Source organism: Sminthopsis crassicaudata, chromosome 1 (genome assembly GCF_048593235.1).
Source record: "Sminthopsis crassicaudata isolate SCR6 chromosome 1, ASM4859323v1, whole genome shotgun sequence".
Taxonomy (NCBI): domain Eukaryota; kingdom Metazoa; phylum Chordata; class Mammalia; order Dasyuromorphia; family Dasyuridae; genus Sminthopsis; species Sminthopsis crassicaudata.
The window spans coordinates 674,652,811-674,673,328 of NC_133617.1; the positions used below are offsets into that span (position 1 = coordinate 674,652,811).

The 20,518-nt window shown below is 36.3% G+C and overlaps 1 protein-coding gene across 47 annotated transcripts in view; it reads right to left on the minus strand.

The window, feature by feature from the left end:
* PBRM1 (polybromo 1) overlaps positions 1-20,518 on the minus strand; it is a 124,194-nt gene that overhangs the window by 47,778 nt on the left and 55,898 nt on the right. For all 47 annotated transcript variants that reach the window (XM_074283493.1, XM_074283467.1, XM_074283475.1 and 44 more), the window contains 3 exons: positions 17,877-18,153; positions 7,582-7,687; positions 2,868-3,510 (listed from right to left, as the gene is read on the minus strand). In XM_074283493.1, the coding sequence (XP_074139594.1) occupies positions 2,868-3,510; positions 7,582-7,687; positions 17,877-18,153 (1,026 nt within the window). The remainder of the gene's footprint in view (positions 1-2,867; positions 3,511-7,581; positions 7,688-17,876; positions 18,154-20,518) is intronic.

A 20,518-nucleotide genomic window follows, 5' to 3' on the forward strand; every position in this document is an offset into this window, starting at 1 on the left:
TTTTTTACCCTTCAAGTATGCTAAGGAATCACATAGAATACATGAAAGGATCTTCAACTGACAGTCTTGAGTTCTAGATCTGACTCTTGGCTCTGCTTATCAGCTGTGTGACTTTGGGTAAGTCCTTTAACTTAAATGTTAAGTCCATACTTGGGTTCAAAAAATCAACTGCACAAGAAAGACTTGGTGTGCTATGGATAGACAAGAGTTCACATGAAAAACGATCTGGTGATCTCACTGAACCATTGAATGGGCTGCCTCAAAAGCTGCTGGGTTCTCCCTTAACGGAACAGAACTTGTTGGATCTGTCACAGGGCATGTTGGGCAGGTCTAACTAAGGCTCTAAGGTCCTCACCAACTTTGGTTTTCATGATTTTACGCTTCTTACAAGAGCCTACAAACAGATTGGCTTTTCTGATTGTCATTATTCCTGTTGCTGCTGCTGCTGCTGATGACACCGATATCTATTGTAGAGGACATGATCTCATTTGAGATAAATAAGTTAGTGAGGAAGGTGACCTGATGTTACCTCCATTTTATAGAGGAGGGAACTTAAACATAGGGAAGGTGAGGAGTCTGGCCATTATTAGACAGCTGGTAGATGTCACAAACAGGATTTCAACCCAAGGCCTCTTGACTCTAGGTCTAGCAATCTTTCCATTATACCAAAGACTTAATGCTGAACTCTTTATTTACTCTACCTCTTTCACTTAGTATTTGTACAGTTGATTTTTAAAATTGAAGTACTTCAACATTTTATCTCTATCAAATTTCATTTTATTTGATCTGGCCTCTTATTCTAGACCCAGACTCCTAATCTGAGGTCTGTAAACTTGTTTCTAATATTTTATGTAAAGCAATTTAAAAAACTTTTGTTTTTAAAACTTTGAGTTCCAGATTCTCTCCCTTTCTACCCCCCCCACCCAGTGAGAAGTCATGCAAAACATTTCCATAAGTCATGTTGTGAAAGAAAACATAGATCTCCTCCTCTCTCCAAAAACCAACCAACCAACCAAAAAACCCAACCCTCAAGAAAAATAAAATATGCTTCAATCTGTATTCAGGCACAGTTCCTTCTCTAGGTTTGGATAACATTTTTCACTAAGTCCTTCAGAGTAGTTTTGGATTACTGTACTGCTGAAAATAGCAAAGTCATTCACAGCTGTTCATCCCGCAGCATTGCTATTTCTTTGTACACAGTATATTTCACTTTGCATGACCTCATGAATAGCTTTCCAAGTCTTTCCAAGAGCGTACTGCTCATCATTTCCCATAGAATGATAGTATTCCATAATAACCACAAAAATCACAATTTATTCAGTTATTCCTTAATTGGTGGGCATCCCCTCAACTCCTAATTCTTGGCCCTGAGAAAAGAGCTACCATGAATATTTTTGTACAGATAGATCTTCCCTTCAATTTAATTCTCCCTCCCCTCCATTTTAATCTCCTTTGGGAACATGTCAAGTAATGATATTGTTAGGTCAAAAGGTAGGCATGATTTTATAGTCCTTTGGGCATGGCACCAAAACATTATGAATGTTTTTAAAAAAATATTTTGATAACTGTATTTCAAAATAATTGGTGTCCTTTCTAACTTTTTGTATTTTGTATAATGCATTTAAAAGTATTCTCTTAGAATGGGCTTCAACAGATTAGCTTACTAAAGAAGTTTCAATACCAACAGAGTTTTTTAATAATTTATTCTAGATAAGAGATTTTTTTATATCCAAAGTATTAATTCATTTCCCAAACTTTTTGTAAGTTTGAGAAACTTTAATTTATGACTCACAGACATTCAACAGTTATGAGACTGGATAAGGGCCTTAATCAAAGCTTCACAGAGAATTAGAAGATATATCACATGACCTCTAGATATTGGAAATGATACTTGGTAATGACTTCTAAAAGATCCTTAAGTCTTATATTTATTGCTTCATTTATAACATTTGATGAACTCATGTCAATATGAAATATACTAACCTTAGCTCTTTGAAAAATTTGTGGAAATGTCAAATCTTTTAAAGTTGAAAAGACTACAATTTTTTTTTGAGAATATTGCATTAAAGCTTAAGATACATTCTTACACTGTTAGCTTCTTTCCAGACTAACTGGACATTACCCTGCCACCCACACTTTGTGATCTGGACAGACTGGCCTTGTCTCTGTTTATTACCCAAGGACAATACCCATGCCTCTGGACTTTGACTTTTCAGAGTTCTTCCTTTAAAATGCAGCTGAAGCACTATTTTCTTCACTAAGTCTTTTCTGATTCTCTCAATTGTTAGTGCCCACCCTCCCAAACCACCATACAGATATTTGTATTTATAAGCTTGACATTTATGTTGCATAGATTTTATAAGTACTTGTCTCCATTAGAATGTAAGCTCATTGAAAACAAAAACTATTTCATCCTTTGTACCCATATTTCTAGTACCCAACATAGTGTCTGGCAAATAGCAGGCACTACATCCTTTTCAATTAATTGTGTTCAATTAATATCATCTATGGGATGTATTCTTAGATTTGTGTTTGGTGAATCTTTAAAAAAAATTTTGTAAAATGACTTTATTTTAGCTCCAATACAAATATTTCTCCTTAATGCTTTTTTTTTTGATTTTTAACTGTCTTTTTATCATAAGAGATATGAACTCTGTTCTTCCTCTTTTTTCCCCTGAGAAATCAGTTGCCCTCTAGCTTTTAAAACTGGAGATTCAGAAAAGAATCCCTCCATTACATCATTAGATTGTGGGTGCCATAACTTTTAACCCTCTAAAGAATGTGAAACAAAGTTATACAAATGAAGAACATTTTGTTGCCCTCTGAATAAAACTTATTTGCTTCCCAAACAAAATAGTCTAACTTACCGATTCATTCTTCTTGCCCTTTCTAGCACATCGAACATCTGTTCTTGAAATAAGTCCAGCCTGCGGTAGCGATTATTTTCAACATTCTTCCTAATTATGTCAAAAGTCAGAGGGGGTTTGTTTGGGAAACTAGGATCCACAGAAGGGATTTCAGCTAAGGAGTCACTGTAGCACCTTCCCTCATCATCCTGATGGCTCATTACAGAGACAAAAAGATTGTGAATAAGCTCCTGGATAAGTAGAGTCACATTAGGAACATGAGAGTCCTCATCTCCTTCTATGTCCCTTCGAGTTTCAAGCAAGACCTTATGCAGGACTAAGGCGTCTTTGTAAATCAGTGATTCAGGCTCATTGTATGTGCAAGCATTATTGAACATCATGACAAAGTCTTCCACCATGGAGTCAATGTCTTGGTACTTGTTAGCCATCATGTGACTTCTGATTTTTTCCATGTCCACAGGCTTTTTGATAGTCAGATAGTAGTCTGGCAGCTCTGACCTGGAGGGGAGCCTCAGGAAGATGGCGCTGAGCCGACGGCCTCGCTTATCTGTGTAGTTCTTTACAGCTTCGTACACTTCATTTAGTTTCTGTTGCATTGGAGTCATATATTTCGACTTTTTAGGAGAAATGCCACTCTTTCTACCTAAAGAAACAGTTTCAAAGATAACATAAGCAGTAAAATATTTCTCTTCCTCCCATAGCCTACCCTTTTTCCATTGTGGCTTGAGATTTTGAGTAAAGATAAGCTAGATAATTTAGGGACAAATTTGGTTATTTCAAATACCACCTTTTAACTACTGATTATCATCTCTATAAATACATATGCTCTGTATTAGTGGTTCCAACCTTGAAGTTATTGAAAGGAGTTCCAAGAATCCATTCGCAAATCTACAAATAAACCAAAATAACCTCTATCTGCCAAAGATATTGCAATATATGTATCATTTTTCAAATGTATATAGATCCTACTGTGATTAGAAAAATACAAATTCATTTAAAAGATTTGTCATTTAAGTATTTTTATACTATTTATACTATTTTATGCTAATTGAACAACTACTAATTATATATCAGGATTAGTGTTCTTTGATATTCAAAAAGGTTGGGAATTTCTTTCCTGAATGGTTTTATTGTAGAACACTATCAGTTTAAATAAAGAAACAAAGAAAGTTACTAGGATGGACCCTCCCCTTCTATCAGAAGAATATATGACAGTGGTCGGTGTTAGCTTCCCTACTAGTGAAGGTTCAGGAATCCTCTCTCAACTCTTACAAAGTTTAAGAAAGGTGGAAGGAATATGGGTAGAGAATTGGGCCGTGTGAATGGTAGAAGTCAATTTAGAATTTCAATCTTGGCTTTTCTTCTCAAAATGTCAATGTTCTCACTTCCAAAATTAAAAGTAACTCTTCTCATGTACCTCTCATAAGAAAACTAGAGAGGAAGTCAGATTAATCAGTAATCTGAGCTGCTCAGAAAGATGCCGTTCATGTGACAAGTATAGCTCTTGGTGAGGTAATCTCTCTCTCCCTCTGGATTTCAATTGCCTTGATCTACACATTTTAATTTGCAAAATGCTTCACTACTTACTATATCTTTCAAAGAGTAAAACTGATTCAATTAGGAACAGCAACTTATACTTTCATAAAAGGGATTCTAGACATAAAGCACAATTTTAAAAATGGCTTGAAATTCTGACATTTAACCTCTACCATAGTTGGATCTGAATTTCAAACTGGTTACTTTAGGTTCAGCAAAAGGCGCAATGGCTTTTTAAAAATCAATGGTAAAACTATCATTAAGCAGTGGATTTCTAAAAAGTTTTATGGTAAAACCACATGAGTAACAATAATACTAATATTTATATGGTGCTTGAAAATTTGTAAAGAGTTTTACATATGTTCTTCATGAGGCAGATGCTTCCATTATCATCCCAATTTTACACATGAGGAAACACAGAGTGAACAACTAGTGTCTAAGTCAGGATTTAAACTCATCTTCCTGACAAAGTCCTATGTTCTATCTATGTATCTATGTTATGTAGCTGCCCAATGGACACATATTGGTTATATGTGTTCTTAAATCTGGGCAAATAATAAAATGGTTAGAGATTTTCTTCATGTGCAATTTTTCAGTTTTTAAATTATAAAAGTATTGGATTAAAAAAACCCTATCACTCAAACATGTGGATTAAAATCATCTGACATTGTAGTATTGTTACACTGCTTAATAAGTGAAAATATATTTTGTTCTTAATATTTTCCTACAGTAAACCAAGATGAAAGAGATTGCTTTTTTTGCTGGATCATTATCCTCTTTCTGCCCCCTATGGGTGGTATTATTACCCAAGACTCTTTCTGAAGCTCTAGCCTCTCCTTTCTTTTTAAATTAAAATAAAAACAAACAAATTAGTCTGATATAAAGTTTTATCCTTTTAAGAATGGATGTTTTATTGGAACTTTTTTTCCTTTTAAATACTTCTGTCATTTCTCAATGAATCCTATTCCCTTGCCATAAAGAATTTCAGGTAAGAAAACAATAGTGGAAATCTTTTATCTTGAAATACAGTTTCACATTTCTAATTTCCATTTCTACCTGGATTTTTTTCTCTAAGCAACTCAATCTCACCATTTCCCAAATTATATTTATTATAAAGTCATTTTATTCCCCCAGGAAACCTCCTGAAGGCACTACCATCCTTCAAGTTACCCAAGTCTGCACTCTGGGGTCATCCTTGATTCTTCTCAATTTCTAAGTCTTTGTACTTAACCAGTTACCGAGTCTAGTTGTTTTTGCCATTTACATCCATATTACTCTCTCCCATCCCCACAGCACCTCTGCTTTGTTTCCCTTCTCAATCCAGCCTTCCAACTGCCACTAAACTGATTTTTCTAAAAAATGCCCTTAATTCCTACTCAAAAACCTTCACTGGCTCACTGTCTCTACCATCCCCTTCAAACCCTTTCTAGCCAGCCAATTCAGCTTCCTTCCTCATCATTCCATGGGCCTTCTCTTCACCTGCCAATTGAAGGACCCTGGCCTGGGGCCTTAATGTTTCTACACAAGGTGGTCTATCCCTGCAGGAGCAGGTGGGCTTCTTTCTGGTAGGCTTCAGTAATTTTCTCTCCACAATGCCAGAGAAGTCAGCTCCTCAGCCTTAGGGACAGGGCTTAGTTTATCTTTCCCTTTTGTATCCCCATTGCCCAGAACAGTAAGTACTCTGTATAATGTTTGCTGGATCGAAATGAGGAGGCAATGTTCCAATAAGGCAATTACTTCTCAGTTAATTCAGAATCATAGAACCTCAGAGCTGGACAGGATCTTCAAGATACCCTAGTCCAGGATCTCCCTGAACAATGACTGCCTTCTAGTCTTCTGTTTGGAGACCTTCACAGAGGGTGAACCTCCATCTCTTGAGACAGCCCACTGTATTTAGAAGTTAGAACTATTTAGACTAAATGCTTCGGGAGTTGGTCATTGTATCAAACCCCTCTTCTAAGTGAAAGCTGTTCAACACAGCCAATTCTCCTTTTTGTATAAACGGACTATTTCACAGATCTCTCTGCCAAGTGATTTTTATATAATGCACATTTGCCCACAGACCTGGGAGGAGAGGAATTAGGAAGGAAGCTGCATACCCATGAAGGCTGGCCCACAGTCTAAGGACACATGAGGGCCAGGAACAGAGAAGAAGTAAAAGCAGAAAAAGGAACACCCAGTGGCTGGAACCAAGAAGAAAAACACAAAGGGGGAAGATATGTGGAGGTTGGAAATGGATCTAGAGGGAAGGAAGGTAAGCCCAGGGGCCAGAGATAGCTGGCAGTACTTAAGTGTGAATGGACAGAAGGCAACATATTAGTTGTTCTGCTTTCACTTGAAATTTTAAAAAAAATTTTTTTTTTTTTTTTGCTGTGGAGGAGCAAAGAGAGCACAATACCGTATGATAAAGTTAACACAGGTGGGTTTTTTGGGGGAATGTTGATTTCTTCCAAATCTGTGTATACCACTGAATCTACAAAATGCAAATTTATATAAAGCAAGAACTGCCTGTACCAGAAGACAGCTGTTACTTCACTCTTTGTCTTTTTTTCTCTAGTTCAACTCAATCGTACCCCAGTTCCTTCACTCCATATATGACAAGTATTAAGGCCTTCCTGATCTTGGCTGCCTTCCCTTTTGGAGACTGTAGCGCAGTCATGTCCTTCCTAAAGTGCGGTATCCTAAAGAGAATAGAGCACTCTGGAGGGAGTCTGACCGAGCTCTTAAGAATCAGGACTAAGCCTGTAACTGCTTTAGTTTTTACTGTATAATGATTACATAAAACTAGGCTCTAAAATTCTAAGCCTAAGAGCCCTGGAGGTAATATTAAATTTGATTGATTATAAAATTAGAAGCAAAAAACAACAAACAACATACACTTTGTGTATAATCACAAATGGAAAATTTCTATTGTTACATCTTTCTAAAAAACAAACACCCATAGTGTATAAGTAAAATGAACCCATATGACATTTTTTAATAAAATTTCTTTTTCCTTTATTTATTCTTCAGCTGAAGTAGTTAGACTAAAAAAAGAAGGAGGGTAGAAGAAGAATGGTCACTTAGATACTAGAATGCTAGAGACTTCAAGAACTATCAATTTCTCAATGACCTTTCAGTAAGATGGCAATCTCTTATTAAACACAAAACTTAATGAATATACACAATTCTGCCTTACTTAGCTTGAGTTTGGGAGAGGCCATGTCATCATCCTCAGGTAGTGGGCCAAGCTCTTTTCTCTTATCTCTGAGCATCTTCTCCAGAATATGGGCATCATTATACACCTATTTCCAAAACAACATCAAAAAGAAAAAAAATGTTTAAGGGATCTGATGCTATGCTAACTATCCCAGCAACTCCCTAAAGGCAATATAATATTTTCTTATGTTGAACCACATTTATGTATCTTATATTTCCCCAAAGTATTTCTATTCCTTTGGGTCCAAAAAATAGCAGATTAAGTCCAAATAGATAATACAGATGAAAACTTTGCTAATGGTGGGAAGACTGAACCTAACACTCTGCATACGTGTTATATACTAAAGTCATCTTTGACATGACATTACATGACATAATAAACCACACACATGTGGCAATACCTAACTGTTGTATTTATAGTTCTACTACTTTCTTGATGATTCTATTTCCCCAACTACCCCTGGTATAGCTAGGAGATGATATGCTCCTATCCTTTCCCCTTTCCATATCACTCTATTACAGGATCCCAGTATCCAAGAGAATAATGGTAGCTAGCATTTATATTGTTTTTAAACACCTGTTATCTCATTTGATTCTCACAACAGTCCTGTGAGGTAGGTGCTGTTACCCTCATTTTACAGAAGAGAAAACTGAGGCTGAGAGGTTAAATGACTTGCCTAGGCTCACTGAGCTAGTTAAGAGTCTGGAACAGGACCATATTAATAATCAAATTAATAAAAACCATATGATCATCTCAATAGATGCAGAAAAAGCATTTGACAAAATCCAACATCCATTCCTACTAAAAACGCTTGAGAGTATAGGAATAAATGGACTATTCCTTAGAATAATCAGGAGCATATATTTACGACCGTCAGTAAGCATAATATGCAACAGAAATAAACTGCAACCTTTCCCAGTAAGATCAGGAGTGAAACAAGGTTGCCCACTATCACCATTACTATTCAATACTGGAAATGCTAGCCTCAGCAATAAGAGCCGAGAAAGAGATTCAAGGAATTAGAGTAGGAAATGAGGAAATCAAACTATCACTCTTTGCAGATGACATGATGGTATACTTAGAGAACCCCAAAGACTCTGCTATTAGAAATAATTAGCTATTAGAAATAATTCAGAATTTTAGCAAAGTGGCAGAATACAAAATAAATCCACATAAATCCTCAGCATTTTTATATATCACCAACAAAATGCAACAGCAAGAGATGCAAAGAGAAATTCCATTCCAAACAAATGTTGAGAGTATAAAGTATTTGGGAATCCATCTACCAAAGAATAGTCAGGAATTATGTGACAAAAATTACAAAACACTTGCCACAAAAATAAAATCAGATCTAAATAATTGGAAAGACATTCAGTGCTCTTGGATAGGCCGAGCGAATATAATAAAGATGACAATACTCCCCAAACTAATCTATTTATTTAGTGCTATACCAATCAGACTCCCAAGAAACTATTTTAATGACCTAGAAAAAATAACAACAAAATTCATATGGAAGAATAAAAGGTCGAGAATTGCAAGAGAACTAATGAAAAAAAAGTCAGAGGAAGATGGTCTAAGTGTACCTGATCTAAAGCTATATTATATAGCAGCAGTCACCAAAACCATTTGGTATTGGCTAAGAAATAGACTAGTTGATCACTGGAACAGATTAGATACAAAGGACAAAAAAGGGTACATCTATAGCAATCTAATCTTTGACAAACCCAAAGATACCAACATTAGGGATAAAAATTCATTATTCGGAAAAAACTGTTGGGAAAACTGGAAATTAGTATGGCAGAAATTAGATATGGATCCACACTTAACACCATATACCAAGATAAGATCAAAATGGGTCCATGACTTAGGCATAAAGAATGAGATAATAAACAGATTAGAGGAACAGAGAATAGTCTACCTGTCAGACCTGTGGAGGAGGAAGGAATTTATGACCAGAGGAGAACTAGAGATCATTATTGATCACAAAATAGAAGATTTTGATTACATCAAACTAAAAAGTTTCTGGACAAACAATACTAATGCTAACAGGATTAGAAGGGAAGTAACAAATTGGGAAAACGCTTTTACAGTTAAAGGTTGTGACAAAGGTCTCATTTCCAAAATATATAGAGAACTGACCCTAATTTATAAGAAATCAAACCATTCTCCAATTGATAAATGGTCAAAGGATATGAACAGACAATTCTCAAATGATGAAATTGAAACTATTTCCACTCATATGAAAGAGTGTTCCAAATCACTACTGATCAGAGAAATGCAAATTAACACAACTCTGAGATACCACTACACACCTGTCAGATTGGCTAAGATGATAGGAACAAATAACGATGAATGTTGGAGGGGATGTGGGAAAATTGGGACACTGATACATTGTTGGTGGAGTTGTAAAAGAATCCAGCCATTCTGGAGAGCAATCTGGAATTATGCCCAAAAAGTTATCAAACTGTGCATACTTTTTGACCCAGCAGTGCTACTACTGGGATTATATCCCAAAGAAATACTAAAGAGCGGAAAGGGACCTGTATGTGCCAAAATGTTTGTGGCAGCTCTTTTTGTAGTGGCTGGAGACTGGAGGATGAGTGGATGTCCATCAATTGGAGATTGGTTGGGTAAATTATGGTATATGAAAGTTATGGAATACTATTACTCTGTAAGAAATGACCAGCAGGAGGAATACAGAGAGGCTTGGAGAGACTTACATCAACTGATGCTGAGTGAAATGAAGTGAATGTAAATTGGTAGCACTACTGTCTATCTACCCAGGTTACTTATACCTTCGGAGTCTAACACTTAGTGTGCAACAAGAAAATGGTATTTACACACATATATTGTATCTAGGTTATATTGTAGCATATGTAAAATGTGTGGGATTGGCTGTCATCGGGGGGAGGGAGTAGAGGGAGGAGGGGGATAGTTTGGAAGAGTGAATACAAGGGATAATATTAAAAAAAAAAATTACTCATGCATATATACTGTGGAAAAAAAAATTCTAAAAAAAAAAAAAAAAGAGTCTGGAACAGGATTAGAACTTAATCTCCTTGAGACTACATCAACTGTTGCTGAGTGAAATGAGCAGAACCAGAAGATCACTGTACACTGCAACAACAATACTGTATGAGGATGTATTCTGATGGAAGTGGAAATTTTCAACATAAAGAAGAGCCAACTCACTTCCAGTTGATCAATGATGGACAGAAATAACTACACCCAGAGAAGGAACACTGGGAAGCGAATGTAAATTGTTAGCACTACTGTCTATCTACCCAGGTTACTTATACCTTCGGAAGCTAATAATTAATGTGCAACAAGAAAATGGTATTTACACACATATATTGTATCTAGGTTATATTGTAACACATGTAAAATGTATGGGATTGCCTGTCATCGGGGGGAGGGAGTGGAGGGAGGGAGGGGATAATTTGGGAAAATGAACTAAAAAAAAAAAAAAAAAAAAAAAAAAAGAACTTTAATCTCCTTGATTTTTAGCATTTCATTTACCAGGTCATGAAGCTGCCTTCGAAGCCAGGAGGGAGGAAATTGAGGTCCTGAGTCCTATTAATGTGCCCAAGGTAGAATTCTGACTTCAGAGCCAGCATCTTTTCCACTATACCATACTGTACTACTGAATATATATTAAAAAAAACCCAAAAAAACTAACTCTGGCTCTCATTTCTGCCTGGCACTCAAGGCTCTCCACAATCCTGTGCTACCATATCTAATTAGCCAGTTGATCTGGGCTTTCCCCTTTCCACCCATAATCACTGGTGTCTCCTCCAACTGTGCTATAAAGGAGATGTCATCTTGATTGCTATGCTCATTTGAAATGTCTTGTCTTCCCCTTTCATTGCTGGATTTTAGCCATTGTTTAAACCCAATTCAAATGTTATTTTTTCCAAGTAACAGACTTAATTTTGTAGCACTTTTTTTTGAATAACTATTATGCACCACTATGTGCTATTATGTACTACATTTATTAAATGCTAAAGTGAAGCAACTCTTGCCTTCCAGGTGTTTACACTCTTTTGGGAGTAAACAACATTACACATAATTACATAGTAAATAGAAAACACATCCAAAGTAATTTAGGTGGGAGATGAAGAAGTCTAACATGAATAGCAGTTTGGTGACACCAGAAAAGGGATTCTGGAGGGCATAATGGAGGGGGAAGGGAAAAGGTCACCTGAGGAATGGGGCTGATGTGGATGGGCAGGAGGGAAGGAGCCAGTGAGAGTCAGGACAGGCAGCTGTTGCCTTGCCTGTCCACAGCTCCGAAGCACAGGGATACTGAGCAGAGCCACAGGGCAGCATGTTGTCAGAAGCTAAGATGCTTTGGTCTGTTGTATCTCTCCAGGTTGGGGTCCTATTCCTCTACTGCAAAAACTCCTGAGTGGAAGAAAAGGGTCCTGTCAAAGCTCAGCCCCCATGAGGTGCTCGGTGCTTGCTGCTATCAAAGAATGTCATGTCACAGCTTAATGAGTGGTGCTAGACTGCAAGATTCTGTTGCCTAACAGCTTTGCTTTTACACAAGTATTTGATTTGGTAGAACAAAATGCGGCCCTAAAGGTTCTCCTCAGATGGGGCATCTCCAAAGCACAGAACAAAGACAATGACAGATGGGACTATGGAAAGAACTTCATTCAGCACTAGACTGCATATTGACAACAAGCAGATATGGGACAATCTCAGTGTTCCCAGGCTCAGACCTGGAAGGGATCTAAGAGGTCACGTAGTCCAACAGCCAGGATGAGGTTATCACCGAGGCACCAGCAGCAGAGCTCAGAGCAAATCTGTGTGCTAGGATTATAGACCCAGCACTGCCCCCGCTGCCTGCCAGAGTCATGGAAGAAGACCTACACAAAGTCCAACAAAAGAAGAGCTCCCTATAGATGGTGAATTTTTCCTAAATATTTGCATTAATCTTCAAAACACTAAAAAGTTTCATTGGAACACACAGCAGCAGGAAAGACTGTTGTAAATATCCACAATGCATAAAAAATGCATAAAAGCTAGTTTTTGTGGAGAGGTAACCTCAGAAAAAAGTGTAGGATGGGGGGAAATCAGAGTGGACTGCATATGAAAAACTCATTATTTTCAATGATTCCCTAACTGAAGGCTGCCACAAAAGCCAACTCTTTTAAGGCCAATATTTTTCCAGTGATACAATACTGACTACAAATCACAAATATCAAAAACAATTTCTACTGGAGAAGTGGTGTAAAAGATATTATCAAAGGCAGGTATTACTGGGAAAGGCAGTAGACCAGTCACATAGTAAGAATGGAACACAATAGATAGTTAGACAAGGTGGTACACTGGCCCCATCAAAATATTTTTTAAAAAATAACAGCCCCAACAACAAAAAGCCAAGAGGAAGGCTGGCAATGGGTTGGCTAGAACTTCTATCAAAGATTTTTCTATGGAAAAACATGGAGAAGAATCACACAGAATGAGAAAGTGTGGAAAGGTTATGATTTGATTCCAGTAAAGAAAAGCAACTTTCCCAGCAAAACCACAGATTCCAAACTTTAAGACCTTTATGGGTCCCTTGATTAAGTGGAGAAGTGGAACAATAAATAAACCTTACCTTCCAGGCTTCTTCTGCTATGCTGCATTCTGAGTAAGAATTAACAAAAGCATTGTTAAAGTCATAGAACAGTAGAGTCCACTTTATAGAGAGTGGCCTCTCCCCTTGGCTGACACTAATTCTTTCTCCTTTCTAACTTCTATGGACAAGTATGGTCTAAAGCATTGACAGTAGGCAGGAAGGATGGTGTCACAGGCACCCTTTCCATGATGCATTCCTTTCTGCCAAACCTAATCCATCATCTGGTCCAAAATAGGAGAGAGAAGAAAAAGAAATTTATAAATGCTGTGGTATTTTTGGAAGAATGAAAGTAGATACAGGAGATCAAACTTATCAAACCTAAGGAAAGAAGAGGAACTTTCTCTTTGGTGTAATTGCAAAGATTTGAAACAATCTATTACATATCAAAATTCCCAAAATTGATAATATTGGTAAAGCATTTACAAGAATATGCCCAACTTCTATGTAACTGCTAAAATTTTACTGAACTGTTCTTGGAGAAATGTAGTCATAAGAATATGCTACCTAAATCTGATTCAAGATTCATTCTGTAAACATAGGATTTTCCATATAATTGAGGTTCAGTAAGTAATTGTTGAATGAACTGACTGTGAACGTAGAACCTGTCTTTGGGTACTTTCAAAGGGGTAGCATTTTTGAGATTATAGAATAAAATTTAATTCTATGTAACAATTCTATTCTATCAAATTTTGGTCAGAGTAGGGGGAAATATTTTGTTAGCTGAGCAACTGAGAGTAGGAACACTTTTAAGGTTCATAAGAGAACTAGATAGTCTGACCTAAAAAAATTTTCAGAATGAGCCAACTTAGGTACAGGGGAATTGAGGAAAATGTATATGAGCCATGTACTATCCAGACACGAACTATGTAGTTTTATTTGCATCTCTAATTGCCCTACCCTGATATGTTATGTTTGTATGATATTAAGTAAACCTTAGAAAACACCACTTTTATGAGCTTATATTTTATAGCTAGTGAACAGAAGGAGAAGGCAGATTCTAGAAAAGGGCATCCAGCTATGATAGTAGCAACAGAAGAATGAGAAGTAATTGGGAAGTTCTCAACCAAAGAAACCAAAAAGGATGAGGAACAGTGAAAAATCTAGAAGTAAATGGGTCTTGAGCTTGGGGCTGGAGGGAGAGAAATTCAATGATCAGAAAAGGCCTGGAAAGGAGTAAATGGTGTAAGTCCTGAGACCAAAGTCAAAAGCTCTCTCAAATGGCTCTCATGGGGAAATGGTGTTTTCAGATCGCTAACAAGAAGTAAGCCACTCATTTCTGATTTTTAAAAAAATCTGTTTTCTTGGCCAAGGACAATGATCTCTGGATTGAGAGGAAAAAAAAAAAAATAAAAAATAAAACAAAACATAACAAAACTGACTAAGGAGGATTTACTAGCTAAAGGTGGTAAAAGTATCTTGATAAACTGACTCACCTATCCAAAGTGGAAGTACTGACAGAAGTGAATACTGAGTAGTTAATATCTGAAAGATTGTAGAGGAACAGAGATCTCTCTAGACTAGAGAAGTACAATATCGTTTCCATTTTTAAAACAGAAGGTAATAACCAGCAAACCACAGACCAGTATACCTTGCTTTGATTCTTGGAAAAATTCTAGAATATACAGTTGTCCTTTATACATCATGGGGATTAAAGGCAGAGCAGCCCACAATCTGGAAAATCCATGAAAAAATTTTTGGCTGTTTTGTACCAGACAAGTCATATGAATTATTATGATATTAAAAGATAAAAAATGTTGATGTTACAAAATACTATACATACATTTTATGTATTTCTGAGTTTCTAAACTTTTTCTGTGTTGTCTACTGGCCTTTGTATGTCATTCACAGCTTCCACAAAACTCCCCCAAATTCCCATATAATTTCTTTTTCTTTCTTTCTTTCTTTTTTTTGAGGCTGGGGTTAAGTAACTTCCCATATAATTTCTTATGTCAACTCATGATGGGGAAAGTTGTGATATGAAAGGGATAACTGTTTTACTAAATAATGAGCATTTGGAAAAGGAAGTAGCGATCATTAAGAACTGTATGGTTTCAGCAAAAACCTGATTTTTTTTTTTTTTAACAAGGTTACTAAAGTGGTAAATCAGAGCAACTAGAACTATGGTTATAGTTTACCTACATTTTAACAAAGCATTTCATAAAATATCATGAGACTCTTGTAGAAAAGATGAAGAGATGTATGTTCTATACAACAACAATTAGATGGATTCAAAACTAGCTGAATCATCCAAATGAAAGACATCATTCATTGGTTTCATATCAATTTGGAAGGAGGTCTCCACTGGAGTGCTTGGCACTGTGGTGTTTAACATTTTTATCACTGACTTAGAAAAAGGCATAAATGGTAACTTTACCAAATTTTCAGATACCTCAACCCTGGAAGAGATAGCTAAGAGTGAGGCTTTAAAACTAGGTTGAATCTAATAAGATAAAACTGAAATGGGACAGATATAAACTCACACCCTTAGATTTAAGAAATTGATTTCACAAGATGAGATAGGGAAGGTATAATTAGAAAGAAGTTTGTTTGAAAAAAGAAAGGGGGGGGGGAGGATAGGATAGGTTTTAGAATTGGCTAATATGACCAACAGAAAAAAGCGGTGATTTTGGGCTGCATTAAGAAAGGCAAAGCTTCCAGGAATGAGATCATATTCTGTATTCTACCCTGTTCAAATCACACCTTAGAGCACCGCATTAAGTTCTGGCTACTACAGTTTCTAAGAAGGAGATTGATAAACTGAAGTGTCCAAATGGTGGAGAGCCTCAAGTCTATGTTATATAAACCAGGAATATGTGACCTCTAAAAGAGATAGCTCAGTGCAGAACGATGTATCTTCAACGAAGGAAATAATGTGGAAAAGAAAACAGACTTGTTTTGCCCCAAGGAGCTGAACTTAGAATAATGGATAAGAACTTGCAAAGAGGCAAATTTAGGTTTGATAGCAGATAATCTTCCAAACAATCTTGAGGTATTTGAAATAGAATGGACTCACTGGGAGGTTCCAAGCAAAGACTAGATAGCCACTTGGGTGCTGTAGGAAGGATTCTTTTTTTGGCTAGAAGTTGACTTAGGAGTTGGCTACTAAGGACCTTCCAACTCTGAATTTCTCTTCATTATTTGAGCTAACTTTCTCCAGTTTCATTTGCTTCATATTTTATAGGCTTGAAACGTCTGTTTGTTAACACTTGTTAGTTATATTCTACAGAGGATGCCATTATGTATGAATTGCATTAGATGGCCCCTGAGATCCCTTTTCTCTCTTAAATTCTGTGATATATATATATATATATATATATGTATATGTGTATAATAACCTGATTATAGCTAATCTACAACTTATGCTTCAGCAGATAGCTCTGTCTCTGACCCTGTCTTGAAGCAATCTTTAAAATCATCAAAATAACACTAGTTGTGCAAAGCTTGTAAGTAGTCTAATAACTAAATATGAAATAGATAAGCAGAGAATCCACATGAACATTATAAAACTTTTTTGAACAGTTTTGCAAAGAAACACTAAAAAATGCATATCCTTTGCCCCAATAATTCTACAACTAGGTACATATTCCAAGAAGGCCAACACAGAAACAAAGTCCAATGTATATCAAAATATTCAGAGCAGCATTTTTGTAGCAGCAAAGAATTGGAAACAAAATGCCACTATTTGTGGAATGGTTGAATAAATTATGGTATATCAAAATAATGAAATATCATGGAATAAGAAATGAATATAAGAAATGTGCAGAAGTATGAGGATTATATAAACTTATAGAGAACAAGCTTGAACTTTTAGAGACTGAAATGAGCAGAACTAAAACAATAATGTAAACAAAAGATCACAAGAGAAAGCCAAAGTTAAAGCAAATGAAAAGACAATATTGTTCTGATAACGAATAAAGAACATAGCTCCCTTCTCTGCAGAGAAGATGGCGAATACCAGGAAAGAATGTTATATATACAATGTAAGATGCAGTCATTGTATAGGATTGTTTTTGATGAATATTTTTCTTTATCCTAAGTGACATTTCAATTTAGAGAGAGTAGCACTTTTAGAACTGAATGTGATTTAAAAAAAAACCCACCATTTTATAAATTTATTTTTACACTTATATAAAATAAAAACTTTTTTGTTTGCTTTTTTATTCAGGAATAATAATTAGCATAACTACCAAATGAAGTGAACTATAAAATACAAATATAATGTTTGGCCACATTGACCCATAAAATTATAATGTTTGTCTGTTTTATGGGTCAATGTGGCCAAAAAAATTCATGACTTTGTAGCCAATCTTCTGGGGATGAGCTTTTCGGCCTTATCTAGGCTGGTCTTCAAATGGAGCAAAATCTATCTCTAAGGTCCATATCTGAAGCATGGTAGGATCTGTCAAAACTTGTATCTTACTGGAATAATCTCTGGTAATTTTGGGTTCCCTCTGGGCCATAAGAAGGCAATGAAGGAGGACTTTTGTGGAAGGGCCATGATTGATTTGTCCTGGTGGACAAAATTACCCACAATGATGAAATCATCAGTGTGTGTGTGTGTGTGTGTGTGTGTGTGTGTGTGTGTGTGTGTGTGTAAAACTTTGCCCTCAAGCCCCAAAAGGAAATGTGTTTGTGTTATGAACAGTACCTGTGAGCCTTCTTCATTATAGTGCCTGGCATTTCGAAACATCAACTTCATATCTTCCATCATTGCTTCTTCTCCTGCATATTTGTCATTGCGGATGTTATGCTCAATAATTTTTAAGTCCATTGGCTCCAAGATGATTTTATAATAATCAGGATAGTCCTTTTTGGATGGCTTAACCATAAACAGATCACAGAGTCTTCTGCCTGTACCTGGCTCTCGAGCTTCAAGAACAACGTTGAATAAAATTTTCATTCGCTGTTTTCTTATGTTCTTTTTACTGTTGAGGGAGCAAAACAATAGACAACTCAATTTCTTCTTTTTACAAGGGCTGAAATTGAAATGCAAGCTTTTTGTCTCTATTTGGCAGGCACAGAATAATGATTATGCCTCCCTTTGCCATATATCCCTGTAAACAATGCCACATGCCAAATCAATACTTTGGGAGCTTGTCAGAGGACAGGCAACTTTTAACAAACAGGCCCAGTCAAATTTATAGTTAACAAAAGAGTGGTTGTCAGAACTAGCCAACGGATCTCTAGGCTAATGAATCTTAGGGAGAGAGATTTGTCTTTACAACGTTGGACAACGATGTTCATGAAGAGATGTGATCCAACATTCAAAAAGAATGAAATCTTTTAACTATCACCCCATTTTAGCTTTTAAGACTCATATAGCAGGGCTGCAGTTGAGTAATGTTCTTTTCTTACAAATATGTCTAACATTTATCAAGCAACCACAGTAGAAAGAGAAAATCTTTAATACCTACGATCTTCACTAAAATTTAATCATTTTGGCTGCTAAGAAGCTTGCTTAAAATGTGCATATATGCATATTGGATTTGGATTTCCTAATCAGCACATGAGGAGACACCTCTATGTTACAGATATTTCACTGGTATGTCATGGCAAATCCTAGTTTCTCTTTTTTCCCTTGGGTGAACTTTTGCCCAGGCCAATCCTCATTCTCATTCCGTGTTTCTAACCTGCAACAATCTGTGCCAATCTAAGCAGAAACTAGTCTAGTGTTATTTGGGGGTGTACATCTATGGCTTATCCAAGCTGGTAGCTGGTGCCAATTTTTTATTAATGTGTGTGGAATTCTCACCCCATGATTTTCATTCTTCTCCAGTTATTAAGTAACAAACTTAGAAACTGATAAGGGGGACTTAAGAGTAGTGTTGTATCAGGCCAATCAGCACATGAGGAGACACCTCTATGTTACAGATATTTCACTGGTATGTCATGGCAAATCCTAGTTTCTCTTTTTTCCCTTGGGTGAACTTTTACCCAGGCCAATCCTCATTCTCATTCCGTGTTTCTAACCTGCAACAATCTGTGCCAATCTAAGCAGAAACTAGTCTAGTGTTATTTGGGGGTGTACATCTATGGCTTATCCAAGCTGGTAGCTGGTGCCAATTTTTTATTAATGTGTGTGGAATTCTCACCCCATGATTTCATTCTTCTCCAGTTATTAAGTAACAAACTTAGAAACTGATAAGGGGGACTTAAGAGTAGTGTTGTATCAGGTAACAGAATTTAGACCACAAAGGGCCTTAGACAACATTTAGTTCAATTCCCTCATTTTACAACTGAGGAAACTGAGGTCTAGAGAAGTTCAGTGACGTGCTGAGGGGTCACACAATGAGTTAGTGGCAGTCAGTACTAGAACCCAGGTTTCCTGCTTTCCAATCATAAGCATTTAGAGATGCTTGCAGTTAGACTGGAACCAGTGGCCTCCAAATTAGCAGCTGAGGCAGAACTAAAAGGAAGCATAAATGGCTATGCAGAGACTGGGTGGTAAACATTTATGTCTACTTCCTAGTCTACAAAAGTTGTCCCCAACAACAGCTTTGTGGTTTGGAGAGCTTATCCAGCCCTAAACAGATTTCACGAATTATACGCAAATAATTTATAATAATTTATAACAATTTTTTTTTACCGCTAAACTTCCCTACCCCCCCTTACTAAATTTTATTGCTTTCGTCAAACCCCAAAACCGGATGATAAGCCTCTAGTATGGTACAAAATACCGCATACAAACCCGTATATAATAATAGCTGCTTTCCCTAAACTTATCCAAGCTACTATTAGACACTACTAACACTGTGAGTTATAAAGCTTCTAGGAGTTCTAAAAATTCCATAAGGCAGTAAACCAAACAAACAGGGAAAGATATTTTTGTGCTTATATGAAGATTCTAAACCATGCTTAAGTGCCTAATGACTCTTTAAACTAACATTTTAAAAGGTCATGACAAGCTAGAGCAGGTTATCTAGAAAGAAAAAACATAGACTTTCTATTTAAAGAAGTGCTGTCTTGCTCTGATGCTGGTTGCATTTTCCCTCTGATCATTCATTGCTCTTACAGTCTTCTGGAATACTGTGGTATTAGTTTTATGTCTCTTTCAAAAAACAATACAAAATAAACAAAAAAAAAAAAATCTGTACCACTTTAAGTGATAGCTCTTCTTGAAGGCTTTACCTACAACTTCAGAATAATTTGGAAGCTGTTTCTTTTGATAGATGTAATAAATCCAAAGAGACATCCCATGAAAAAGATATGACAGAAATAGTTTTCCCATCCCAAACTTTTAGTAACTAGACAATGAGAAACTTTATACCTGAAATCAAGACTTAGAATACA